The sequence below is a fragment of the Nymphaea colorata genome, chromosome 2, assembly GCF_008831285.2.
Source record: "Nymphaea colorata isolate Beijing-Zhang1983 chromosome 2, ASM883128v2, whole genome shotgun sequence".
Lineage (NCBI taxonomy): Eukaryota > Viridiplantae > Streptophyta > Magnoliopsida > Nymphaeales > Nymphaeaceae > Nymphaea > Nymphaea colorata.
The window spans coordinates 16,260,258-16,274,290 of record NC_045139.1 but is presented as its reverse complement, the minus strand read 5'-3'; the positions used below and the strand labels follow the sequence as shown (position 1 = coordinate 16,274,290).

Here is a 14,033-nt window from a genome sequence, read left to right as displayed (position 1 = left end):
GGGAAAACAAGTGGAAGGATTGGGTTAGTGGTTGGTGGGCGGCCCGTTACTAATTCCAATGACATAAGTGTCATGTTTCTATATTACTAGGGATGAAGGGATGCAGAAAATGAAGTGTTATGTAGCCCTTATCTTATGTATCAATGCAACCCTTGAACCTTAGGCGCAGAAAATGTAATAAAATAAACACTTTGGCTCTCACTCAAGCAATCGTTCCAAAAGAAATAAGTTAAATTTATAGATATAAGAAATAGTAAGGGCGAGATACTTAGATGCTGGACCAATAGTGTATAACAAGAAAAAAAAAAGTGAATTAATACTAGATGATTAAAATGTCTTGCCTCCTTTTTCTTTTAATTTCTCTCTCATTTGTTCATTTGAAAAAATCAATGGTTGAAATTATTCTTTATTTATCTAGTATTTAAGCATCCAACACCTACCAGTTTCTCTTTCTCTTTTATATATTTATATATATATATATATATATATATATATATATATATATATATATATATATATATCAAAGGGTATTTTACTAAAGATGTCGTTTTCTAGAAGCAAAAAAAAATCATATTTTCTTTAAAGCAACTTTCTACGTCATTTGGAAAATAAGGTGCATTTATGAAGCAGTTCAACCATATTATTCAAGCAGTTAACATCAGCGTACCTAATAATTCATATTTGACCGTTCTCATGCTTGCTTAGAAACCCTTGTTTTTCCTAAAATTCGATCCCTCTCGGTCTCTATTCATTGAATATTGTTCCTAATCAATGCATTGAGTGGAAAGGTAGATGTATATTTGTGTCATCTAAAAAGGTGACACCTTGATAAGACACTACTCTTTAAATAATATTTTTTTAACAAATTAAGCCGTGCAAATAGATTTTTGGTGTATCGAACTTTAAAAATAAATCATCTTCAATTTATGTTTCAAATTTCACCAGAAGTTTTAATTGTTGATCTCCACACCCTTACAAAGTCTAACTAATGCATCCATGAACTATATGTATATTTAATATGTTCTAAAACTTTGAGATGTATCAGTTTTATTTAAATTAAGGATGTCAATGAGTTGGATTTAGCTTGGATGTCCAACTGAATTACTTCAAAAAAAAAAGTCAGACATGAAAAAAAAAATGCAACATCTGATCAAGAAATCAGGTCGAATTCACTAAGAAATGGCTTCCAATCATATGCAGATTTGATTTTAATCAAATACCCAGTCAAATTCAGATTTAGTGAAATAAATATCTTATATTCAATATCAATACATTTTGGATTCTGGTTTTTTAATATATAGTAATGTGATCCAGATTCAGTTGTGTATTTGAAAGTCAGATGCAGCTCAAATTTAAAGTCCAAATTGAGAAATATTGTAGATCTTTTTCCATTCAAGTTTAAACATCAGTTCAAATTCAAATATGTGAACATCAGACAAATCAGATATAGTAAATGATATCCATCCGATTCAAATCCAATGTGTTGACATCTCTCTAATTCATATATATACCAAGTGATGGGTAGCGCAACCGGTTGAGTTGGGTGGTGTAGTGTGGTTATGTCTCCAATTTGAATCTAGAAGCATGTTATCCTAATGGTCTTGGGTAGTAATGTTGTTCTTGAAATGAGCGGTGCAAGTGGACCGGTTCTTGTCCCTCCCTCTTCTCTCTCTCTAATATATATATATATATATATATATATATATATATATGACTTTTAGATTCACCCCAAAGAAAGAAAAAAATGCACACACTCTAGCTTTTGTTTCCTATAAGCAATGAACTCCTGATAGTGATGCTTATATAAATTTACAAGTATATGTTGTGTACTATGGGCAAACAAATCTTATTGTTTCAGTCTGATATCAGCCGAACAGAGATATATATTTTTATTTTGGGTGGTTGGTGGGCAGTTGTTGGATGCTCACCAGAGATTAAACATGATTTTTTTTTTATTACGTTTATAAATTATTGATGGCACCGCGTAAGCACCTTGGCAGCAAGCGAATTCAATGGTCAAAGCAAGATATTTTTTTTGCATTACACTCTTCCTTCAGTCGCTTTCCTTTGTTTTTGTATTCATTAACGACGGCCTAGACTTGGCCACCTCCCTTTACTTTCTTTTCTCTTTTCCGATTTGTTTTTTCCAAATATTAGACATAGACCAACATGGCCCTGCCTTTTTCTGTATTTTACAAGTCCCTAATTATATTTTTGCCAATATTATAAGTATCAATGTTCCATCTTGAATGACAATTCCATGACAGATCGAAATTGTTCTTATTTTTCATAGAGTTCAGGATTGTTTCGGGCTTAACTGAAAAATAAGATACCCTTTGTTCACCTTCTAAGTTTAGAGGGAAGAGCTAAGAATCAAACTGCGACCAGTTATACTATGTCTCTCGAAACTAGCTCAAGCTGAAAAAAATACACATAATCTGTCCCTATTCTGCTATAAAAAGCCATTAGATTAGAAACTTCAAAATTTGCTTTTCAATTTTTTTTTTCAAATATTAGCGGTTGTGTAAAATTTATATTAAATTATAGCAGGATTGAGTATCTTTTGTCTATTCTCATGACATGGGCCCCTTTGGGGAAAAAAAAAAAGGAAAAATCTTTCTCCTCCTCTTTTCTTGCTCAGCGTTTGCCGTGAGCCGTACGTCTTTCCATTTTCGGATGAGGAAGGTGAGGGTAGGCCAAGACAATGCGCCCCCACAAACAGCCGATTTTCATTTATTTATTTGGTTACATCGATTGTTGTGGTCGATTTATTACTTGCTAGATACAAACTAAGGCGAGCACATATGTATTTTTTTATCACATGTCTTCGCTTTCTCATTATTGTTAATACATTATTATTATATTCAATGGCCGATCACCAAAAATAAGCTGGTGCCGTAATAGCGGAGCTAGGATTTTCAGTCCAACCTCTGGATTTCGGTAGGGCCAAATTGAATTCAAATTTAAAAAATACATAATGTAATTAAAAAATTTTATTTTTCTCAATGTAATTTTTTTTTCATTGGTCAAGGTGGAGCCATGGCATAGGCGGGCCCTCCCCTCCCTCCGCCCCTTGCTGGTGGTGAATATGGACTCAATCTCTAATAAATGAATGAAAAATAATTCAAATTTGGATGACAGAATTTCAATATTTGTGATTATTGAAAAAAGTTTAGATACCAAATAAGAACAGCTGCCACGCTGGAACTACTGTTTCGTTTAAGAAAAAACTCTACAAAATAAGAAGGTCAAAGAGAGAGAGAGAGTTGCGTGCACATCACAATCACAGTGCATGCAATAAATATGCACCAAACATGATAAGGGAGTATTTTTGATGTTTTTATAAAATAGTGGGCATTTTGATTTTTTTTCACATCCTTATTTATCTTTACATAAAAAGTTTTTTTTAATTTTAATAAAGGTATTTTTGTCATTGCATTTTATCAAAGGACAACATTTTTTCAGTTGGTATTACTCATTTATATTGCAAAACAGTGAGGTGTGCAATATTTTAATTGATGAGTGTAATACTACCTTGAAAGTAGGAGAAAATGAAAGGAACTAACCTATTCCAGCATCATCACTTTTGAATAAGATGATTGTTAGCTAGCTAATGGAAAGAGAACCTTTTTTTTTTTATGAGAAAGACTGACCTTCTTGCACTTTAAAGGGTTGTCGGTAGCAAGAACACTATGTAACTATTTGATGAATACATCTAAATATTGAAGTAGATTTATGCCTTTTGGTTGTCGGTAGCGAGAACATTATGTAACTGTTCGATTAATATATCCAAAGATTGAGGTAGATTTATACCCCACTCACATCAAACAAGTTCAAAAGTCCTTCTTTTTCACTATACGACGGGTATTCTTGTTTGGGAAAACTCTATAATTAATAGGGTGGCCAAAGGGAAGCAGCAAACTTGACGGGTCTTGCTCACTATAATGCTCCGTAAAACAGTAAAACAAGTAAAAACGTGATATTTTGTAGTTGGCTAACACAAAAAGTTGAAATGAGTGGCGACTTTGTTGAATAAAGTTAGCAAGAGTAAATTTTAGCTGAACAAAATTATTCAGAGCAGTGGCGAAACCACCTGGTGATTGGTTTAGACAGCTTTTTTTTATTTTCTTTATTATATATATATATATATATATAAGTGTCGCACTAGATATGAGTATTTTTGAGCAAATGCTTCTCTAGCCAATTTTTCTGGCTTTGTCACTGATTCATAGAGATGTATACCAAGGTGACATGATGAAGAAGTTGTTTTATTTCGAGCCTTGCATGAGCGTTTTCTATAGTACTGTTGTTTTTTTAAGTAAATTTTTGATGACTTGATGACTACGAATCAAGATTTACCTTGCTATTTGTTATTTATGTTTCCTATAATATTCTCGTGGTAGAAATTCGTGGTTAAGATTCACATTCAACATCATACAAATAATTTTATATTAAACGTTATAAAATTTAACATTTATTAATCGTTTTTTCAAATGATTAAGCATATGATATTAGTAATTTTAATCTCAATTATTTTTTCCAATTGATTGAACCTTATAAACCATTATTCAATTCATTAAAAAAGATGAACCTTTACTGCTTATAAGTTTCTTATATTTTTTTTTTCACATTCTTTTGAAAAGTCCAAACTTTTTTAATTTTCTTGATCGGAAAACGATTCTGGCCCCTTTCAGTTGGGTCACGTCATTCATCTTTGAAGAGGCAGTGCCGTTTGGATTCAAGAACCGAATATTGGTTGAGAATATTAAATACTCAGGCTTTTCGTGGACAGGATCAGGTTAGCTCCGTGACTTTCTCTCTCTAAATAATTGAATACACCAAGAACCCAGTTTATAATCTGATAATACAAAGTTAATTAAAGAAAATTTGATTTAATTTTTTTTTCCCAACAACAAGAAAATCATTCTGAAGGTGAGAGACCTGTTGACAATTTTTTTTTTCTTTTTAATTTTGATTCAAACGCTATGTCAACCTTTTTTTTCAAGAAAAAATTGCAAATGAAGTATGCTAAAGAAAGATATAATGTCAAACTGGTCTTATGATATCACAGGTTAATTAAAGCTGGTCTGGCTTGCTGATCATGCCAAAATTCAATCGTGTGCTGAAATTATCTATGGAGAACGAGAAGATATAGTATTGAGAAAGCGGTAGATAATGAAAGAACACTGGAAAGTAATCGAACCAGGGCTTGGGGAAAGAGCCAAGAAACTCGATCGGATTCAATAACCAATCTAAAAAATGCTAAACCTTTCATCCATTTAGGGGGTGTTTGATTACTTCAGGTAAAATCTATGGTTTATCAAACAAAGGATCTTAAGTCCGACCTAAGTTCTCCACTTGAAATCCTTATTTTACCTTTTTACACTTTGAAAGGGTCGGATTTAAGATGGTTTTCAAATCTTGAAGATTTTAGATCCGGGGCAATTAAACACCTCTAAAGATGACAACTTCCAAAATAATATATATATATATATATATATATTAACCATATTCTGCAAATTGAATACATTGTAGCTGAGAAGATCCTTTAATATTTGGTAGAACCGAAAAATGCGAGAAAACGAGAGAAACCGTATCTTAACTGCTTAGGACGACTAGTATCTAATGAAAGAGTAGAATCGGGTCCCTTGGTTTCAAACCCGGTCCCTCGTCTCATTCACCGGAAATTTGTGGCAAGATTCCTGTGCTTTTAACCTTTTTTGACCAGATCTCCTTATTAAGATATGCCAAATATAAGAGAAATAAATGGTTTTGTCGGCGACCCAAGAAATCAGGCAGCCTGAATCCAAACTAATTAGATGGGATCCAATGAGTATCGTGATCTGAACAGCCGGATCCAAATCGGATCAGATGAGAATTAGGGTTCGGGATATGCAAGATGATTATTAATTCTTAAGTGATAGAAAGTCTCGATCGGCTTCAACAGTAATTGGTCGGTCATAGATTAATGTGATTTTGGATGCGTCTATGGTGTTTGCAATTGGTAACTGGTGTATGGCGTGCTCCTTTGTTTGCACCACCCACACCCGCTTCATAAAATCTTCATTTATAACTCATTAAAGTAATGCATTTCTAGTGTATGTTTCGTTTTTATTTGTGTGTTTATTCGAATTCAGAATCAAAAACAAACAAAGAAACTTATATATGCATATGAATCTGATTTCATGATCTGATTTTTTTTTTGTATTCACATCCGAATCCAAATTTTGAATCGAGTGCATTTGATAGAGAATATTTATTTAACAAAAAATCTGACCTTAATCCAACTGGATATTTATGTATATTGAAATCCGATCGGATGTCATTTCTTAAATCCGAATCCGATCTAATTTCTTAATCAAATATTAAAATCCGATTCCTTCGGCTAGTCGTGCTAGACCGCACCTTGGGTTCTTTAAGCATTTTTGTTTTTTTGCAAACTTTACTTTTCATTGTTAAACTTTCATATATTGGTTATACAACAAAAAGTGATAGCATTCATCCCATAGTAATAGCGAATCTTTACTTCTCATAACATTAAGAACTGATGATGTGACAAGAAAAAGATTAATCAATTAGTGATAAGGTGAAAGATATATGCCTTTCGTTAATAGTATTATGGGTGGGGTTTACTCAATTACCGACCCAAATTTGCATTCTTCTAGATGGATTTCCTAATGAAGAACTAGATCCAGATCGAGATCTGTATAGCAGTTTTAGTCCAAGTACAAGATCCAATAAATCTGAGCAAGTCAGAACTTATGCTACTCGAATGCGGATATCTATTCCGATAGCAGGTCCAAGTCTGAGGCTGAGTCGGACTCATTAACCATGATGGCATGGCCTGGATCCAAACCCAAGTCCCATCTGCAGCTTGCAGTTTTCATCCCTACGCTATCACAGCTGCAGCTTGCAGAAAATGGTAGCTGTACTTGCTTAGATGCATTGTATAACGTCTAACCGAAGCAAAAGTTAGGATGTAATTGGCAGAATTTTTTGTTGCAATGTATGCACATAACAAAAATATCACATGGTGACAACAAATTGGATGCTACATAATTGCACTTGAATTTGATCACTAATGTATAATTATACTTCATGAATCACTATATTGCATGTCTTTTTAAAATTTCTGCAACACTTGTTTGAACATGGAGGTAGTTTAATTTTTCCTATCAATGATCAAAAGAGCGAGTATCTTTGATCAAGAGATGAACAGGTAAGCAACACTTGTCACCTGTTCTAATCATTTCTCTGAATTTCCAACAATATGAATGCAATCTCAAGCAGTCAGAACTCCTCCCTTATGTCAGTTTGTTTGGACGTGTAGTTAGTTTTCTACATGAATCAAAAACTTGAAGATTGCCAATGTAGAATTTCTTGGTCTTTCAGTTACAGAATCTTACCTGAGCTTCCAAAAGAACTCCTCTAAGAAAGCATATCTAAAATCTTTCAATGGACTGCATGTCTAAGATCTTAAATATGTTGATTACAGTACCACATCCGTATGATTAGAATATAGAACATCAACCAACTGAACAAAATATATGCAGTTGCCCGCTGATTGCGGTTTCGACACTGATGAATTGACATTCATGAAGCATAAAGCAGGCCTGGCTGTGCATTGGACCTCCTCATTGCTTCTGTGAGAAGCTTACTGAATGTGACAACAGTGAAGCAACAGGTGATCCTTTTAAAGGATTCCCGGTACATGCAAATCTGGGTCATGTCCTTCCGAGCTCCAAGATACACTGTAAAAACACCAACTGCTAGAGAAATCTTCTTTGTTTAATCGAGAGAAGATGAGAAAGAGCAAAACCATTGACTGGTCAGATACCTTGCTTCTTTATTTTCTTTAATTTTGTTATTATTGAATCCGGTATTACCCGGTTTCAGTCGGTCTGATGCCTGATTGAGGAGATTCTTCAATTGCTTGAAGCAAGCACATGAGGACAGCTGACAGCAGGCGACGCGGTTTCAATTCAATGTGGATTGTGGCCGGCCTTTTTGGTGGCAGGGCAGAAGCAGCACCATGCCCCATGATGAAGGTAAACATCGTTACAATACAAAAGTTCAGCGGTGGTGAAGACAAGCAGAGAAGAGAAAAGAGAGAGACAGAAGAAGCGAAAAGCTTTGCATCCACAACCTTCCTTCCAGCAACACATGGCAGGAAGAAGAATGAATGATTGGCATCCTCCCAATCCCAAAAAACCCAGCACCGTCTCTCTACGAAAAGAAACAGCAGCGCTCGAAAAGATGCCTCTGCTGTGGCAATGAACGCACGTTCGCTTTTATCTCAGTACTTTTTAAAAGTAAAGATTCTTCTTCTTCTTCCGCCATCTATGCACTAAAACAAAGGGAGCGATAACAGTAAAATACTTGAAAGGCCTCTGATTCTCCAAACAAACCAACACCCAGAAATGGCAATGGAGATAGAGATAGATAGATAGGGGCTAGATGTAGAGGCAATTCAAGAGCCCGTGATATCCTAGGGATACCAAATTTCTCCTTCTTATAGTTTACAGGAATGGAAAATTTTTTATCTAGAAATGGAGAAGTTGCTGTATGTGAAGCGAATAGAGAATAATCCATTAGGACAGAATGAAATTCAGAGAAAAAAAAAGCGGCAGGTTCCCTGATATTCAAACTTTGGCCTTTGTCCCGCAGGGTTCCCAGGTTGAATGTCAGATGGCGTCCTTGATCCGAAATCTGCGGCCATTTGAGATTTTGGGTGGCCCCCCACTGCATAGTGAGTCTCTAGAGAAGTTTCAGGTCCTTACAAGGATATGAATTTTGAGAAAGAAATGCAGACTATATCATGGATTTGTAAAATTTTTGCATCTTAAAAACTATGAATCTCAAATTTGAAGTTCAATGTAGATCTTACATTCATGGCCGCAGTTTGTAAGAACCATGGGTAAAAAGTGGGTCTCAATTTAAGCCAAACTCGGTTTCAAAATCCTAAGAACCTAGAATGAGCTGAACACGATGACCTCATTTTCTGAAAAGAGTTCAGTCTCTAAACGTTCTGCCAAGTTTTTTTTAATAAACATCAAAATCTCAAAATACATGTCATACAACATGCATGCGTATCATAAGTATATGTAAAATATGTGCAGCATCCATAATTTAATGAAAGACCTGACGAGTTTCACTTGGGGAATATGTGCACAAAGGGGAAATATATACACATAATATGGAAGTTATGGAGTTCTAGACTTCTAGTTGCATCCATGCATGGACATAGCATACATCCACTAATGAAAGGGCATAATACAACTGGGCAGCAAGCTTCATATTCAAAAAGGGGTTGAGGTTCAAATTCTATGACTTCCTTTCTGGACTATAAATGGTTGTAAGCACGATATTAAGTTGAATCATGATTCATGTATTGTAGATCTACCTAGAAGCAACCCAAACCTTACCGGCTTTCCCTAAATAAATATTAAAAAAAAAGTGTCTCATTTCTTAAGAAATGAAGGACAATCAGTGCCAACTGACTTGGTTCTTTCCCTTTTCAGGTCAAAAAAAAAAAAAGGGAAAGAAGGATCCCTTCCTTAGACGAGCACTCTAGAAAAGTAGGTGCAGGGCAAATGTGCTCCTTGCCAACGTCAATGGCGTTTCTTCTGCGGCGACATGATTGAGCCACATGGAGGAAACAAGAGACATGTGCCGTGGGAATGCTGCTTGTAGTTAGGCAAAAGGGCCAAAAAGAAGGGGACTATGGCCCTTGCACGAAGCGGCAATTACGATTTTGAGATCTACATTCTTCCGGGATGTTCACCGCAGAGAGCTTGTTTTTATATATTTCATACGTGAAGGAAGAAACATGGTCCCCAACAACAGCTCAGGAAAACTACGTTACTGTAAGAAGCCAACAAGGCATCACCAGCATCTTCGAGCTGCACCAAACGTTTACAACACATTGCTATTGATTCAAAAGAAGTCCACCAAAACAAGAGAAAAGAGTAAGTAAATAGAGCTGAGAAGAAGCACAGTCGCACATGGTTCAGCTCGTGGCGGTTATGGTACATCTTTTAACTTGAGTGTCGCACAACCAGCTCGTGATGGTTATGGTACACCTTTTAACTTGAGTGTCGCACAACCACCATTCACAGTTCAAGAAAAAGTAGCACCCATGAAAATGAAACTATGCATCAGAGCACTTCAACTCTTGAAAGTAGAAAGTTAAACAACATTTCATGGCATGCTCTTAATAAATTTTCGTTTCAAAATCTTCCTTTTAGATATCAAAACAACTAAATCCTACAGAGTTCCACCGGTTTTGTTATCTTGTGAAGCGATAGCCCTGAGACAGAAATGACAGATATCCGATTGGGGCCCCTCGAGGCCAAGATCGGGATGCATAAGGGACCGCTACTGGCCTTTGCCATCTTTGGCCGCCAATCACAACGCGGCTTTGGCGTGCAATGGCCACCATTCACGCTGCCAAGAGCCAAAAGAAGGAATAACTTTCGACACTTTCATTCTTCACCGACTACAGCGGCCCCATGCTTTCCCCAACGTTACCTCTAGTAAAGGTCTCTGTAGAATCTCATCATTCCTGAGTTCTGCAGTAGTAGAAGACCTTGTAGACCGCATGCATGGAGGAAGTACCTGCATGAATTGCAGAAAAGCAGACAACCCAACTTCTCTAAGCGCCAGATTTAGTGAAATTAGCAATCTTTACTTAATATTCTGCATCTGAGTTGGCTTGTACATTCCCAATCGCTAGGATACAGCAGAAGCAGTGGAAGTAACCATTGATTCTGAAATGAATCGAACAGACAGGATGATCAACTCATTAGATTCTGTTCCGAATCGTTTCTGAATCAGCAAAACATTATTATTATACTTGCATGCTTGAAACTAAAAGGCAAAAAACAAAATAAGACAAGCATGAAATCGGGAATTTGAGTCGGATTGATTTGGGAATGATTCAGGCTCATTTTGACAATTTGGGGACCAATAGTACTAAAGAGCTGAAAAAGAAATATAATGGTAGTCAAGTGTCTGCAAAATGGTCTAAATCTCTGGGACCGTCTATAGTGACATGCTTCGAGGAAGATCTCTCGTTGCTTAAATTGCAGATAAAGGAAAATTCTTCTTTTTGCACCAAAATCAAGCCGTTGTTGCCTCACTGAGGACAAAAAAAAAAATCTGAACTCCGGACCTCTTACATTCTTCCGACCAAATAAAATAATGTTACCAGCTGGTTCTTCTTGGTACCTTAATCCGTTCCATCGAGGAACTTTGAAGAACCAAATTCGTAATTCAACAGGAAGACGTCCCGAATGCTCGTCATCAATGCTAAGCACATGCACGAACATCCATGTGAAGGGAATTAAAAGGAAACAACAGTAAAAAATTTTAAACAAACGAAGCGAGCAAAGGGCAGGCCCTATAAAAACAACGCAGGCCTAGGTTCATGCGTCCAGCTTTCCCTGCCTTACTCCCCTCCTCTTTCCTCTTCACGCCCTTCCGGTCACTATGCGTTTCTCCGCACCCGAGGAAGAAGATCATCCCAGCAAATAGGAGAGTGAGACAGAGAGGATCAACCATAACTTGATGGATCTCTTGAAGTCCAAAATGAGAGAACACGGACGGATTCTCCATTTGCTCTTCATTTTAGCTGTTAGCTTCCATTTTCTTCTCGACTCACCTGGGGTTTCAGCAGAAACAGAGTCAGCCTACCCCACTTGCGCTGCTTCAGACAGAGCTACTCTTCTGAGCTTCAAATCCAGCATTTTGAGAGATACAACAGGCTTTCTGTCCACATGGGTTGGTGAAGACTGCTGTGGAGCATGGGAGGGAATCCAGTGTGATACCAAAACAGGAAGGGTGATTGTATTGCAACTGCAAGCAGGTTCAGATGGCACCAGCTTCATGAAGGGCGTCCTTTCCCCTTCTTTAGGTAACCTTGAATTCTTGCAGGTCATGTTGATCTCAGGGAAGCAGATCATGGGCCCGATCCCTGAAAGCATTTCCAAGTTATCATCTCTCACACAACTGTATTTGGAAGACAACATGCTGGGAGGAAGTATTCCTTCAAGCTTGGGTAAGTTGACCTTGCTCGAGGCCCTCTCTCTCAGTGGTAACAGGTTGGGGGGAGTTGTTCCTCCAGAACTGGGGAGCCTAAAGAATCTGGTGCAGATAAATCTGGGGAAGAATGTCTTAACAGGAGGAATTCCGTCCACATTGGGAAAACTTCGTCGCCTGGAGTCCCTTGACCTCTGCTCCAATAGTTTGTCTGGGCACATTCCTGATTTTTTTGGGGAACTGAAGAATCTCAAATATATTGACCTATCTGACAATGAATTCAGTGGGAGTTTACCAAATTCAATTAGCAACTTGCCGTATATTCACAGCTTAATTTTAAACAACAACCACCTTACTGGTGAGCTCCCACGCCAGATTGGTAATTTGAGATCTCTTTGCACTCTTTCTGTCAGCCAAAATCTCCTTACAGGCACCATTCCAGATTCACTGAGCAGACTACCAAACCTATGGCATCTTAACCTCTCAAGAAACGGGTTTTCTGACCCGTTGCCTGCTTCTCTTGCTCAAGGCATGCCTTCCCTGTTGCGCATCGATCTTTCATACAACAATCTCCATTTGGGTAGTGTCCCAGCTTGGATTGCGAACAGAGAATTGAGAGATGTCCACCTTGCAGGGTGCAGAATCGAAGGGCCACTCCCACATTTTTCGAATGCTTCCAGCCTGAATTCTATAGATCTATCTGATAACTCCCTGACGGGTCAAATTGGCAACTTCTTCGTCTCAATGACAAGTTTAGACACAGCAAAGTTGTCAAACAATATGCTAGAATCAGATGTATCAGGAATTATCCTTCCAAGTGGGCTGTCTCTCATCGACATGCATTCGAACAGGCTTTATGGATCCATTTCTGCATTTATCACAAACAACATCGGCAAATTTCTGGAGATTGTGAACTTGTCTTGGAATAGGATTGAAGGGACACTTCCTGAGTTTAGGCAGGGTTCAAATCTAAGATCACTGGATTTGTGTAGCAACAGAATTGCAGGCACAATCCCCAACTCAATGTCAAACTTGGTCAATCTTCGGAGGCTGGATATCTCAAGAAACAACATTCAGGGTAACATCCCTGCAAACTTGGGCCAATTGCAGTCTCTAGAATGGCTTGATGTCTCCACCAACAGACTTGGAGGGAACATCCCTAAGACCCTTGGCAGCCTAAGGCATGCAAACTTCAGAAGCAATTATCTTTGTGGGCAAATACCACAGAAGAGGCCTTTCAACGTCTTCCCTGCAGCAGCATATGCGCACAACCAATGCTTATGTGGAGCTCCGCTTCCATCCTGCAGCAGAACAGAGCTCCAGAGGTGAGTCATAGCGCAGACAAGCTGCCACAATGGAATCCATCCTCCGCATCCTTGCTGGTTACCTTCCTCAACCGAACATCATATCATAAAAAAGTAAACAAGTTCGAGGCCGATTAACTGATCGACTGATAACCGACTGACATTTATTCAGTTCCTCTTTTTATCCTTGATTTTTTATTTCCTTTTTCCTAGTTTATTCTTGTGGCCCAGAGTTGTTTCGATCCCCATGTACTACCCTTTTCCTTTTCTGAATTATCACTGCTAATTCTATCTTATTTTCGTTGTTTCACGGTGTAAGAGCTTATTGACTGAGCAAGAAAACCTTGAATTGGAAACATTGTTTCCTAAATGTTTACAACAATAGTTTTTAAAATAAAGAAAAGGCAGAAAGGACAAAGTCTAAGACGAGAATCAGAATGTAGAAGACGATTCCTGATCAAACAAGTTTCAGTCAGATGAACCGATTGCAGTGAGGTAAAACTTAAAAGAGGTCAGGCAGCCGATGATTCGTGATCGCAGTGAAGTTGAAAGTGGATATATCAACCACGTCCTTTGCTAAAATAAACTCAGGCCAGAAAATGCAAGGCAATAAAAGTAAACGCCATAAATCCCATAACGAAGAGGATCTGTCTTTTTACGGATTTTTCAGACTCCCATAAATCCCATCCA

The 14,033-nt window shown here is 37.4% G+C and overlaps 1 protein-coding gene across 1 annotated transcript; it reads left to right on the top strand.

Moving 5' to 3' along the window:
• Positions 1–11,166: 11,166 nt before the first annotated feature.
• LOC116246795 (LRR receptor-like serine/threonine-protein kinase FLS2) lies at positions 11,167–13,639 on the top strand. The gene has a single exon (XM_031618658.2). It carries the CDS (start codon positions 11,569–11,571, stop codon positions 13,366–13,368), a length of 1,800 nt encoding a protein of 599 aa, XP_031474518.1. The 5' UTR covers positions 11,167–11,568; the 3' UTR covers positions 13,369–13,639.
• The last annotated feature ends 394 nt before the right edge of the window (positions 13,640–14,033 follow it).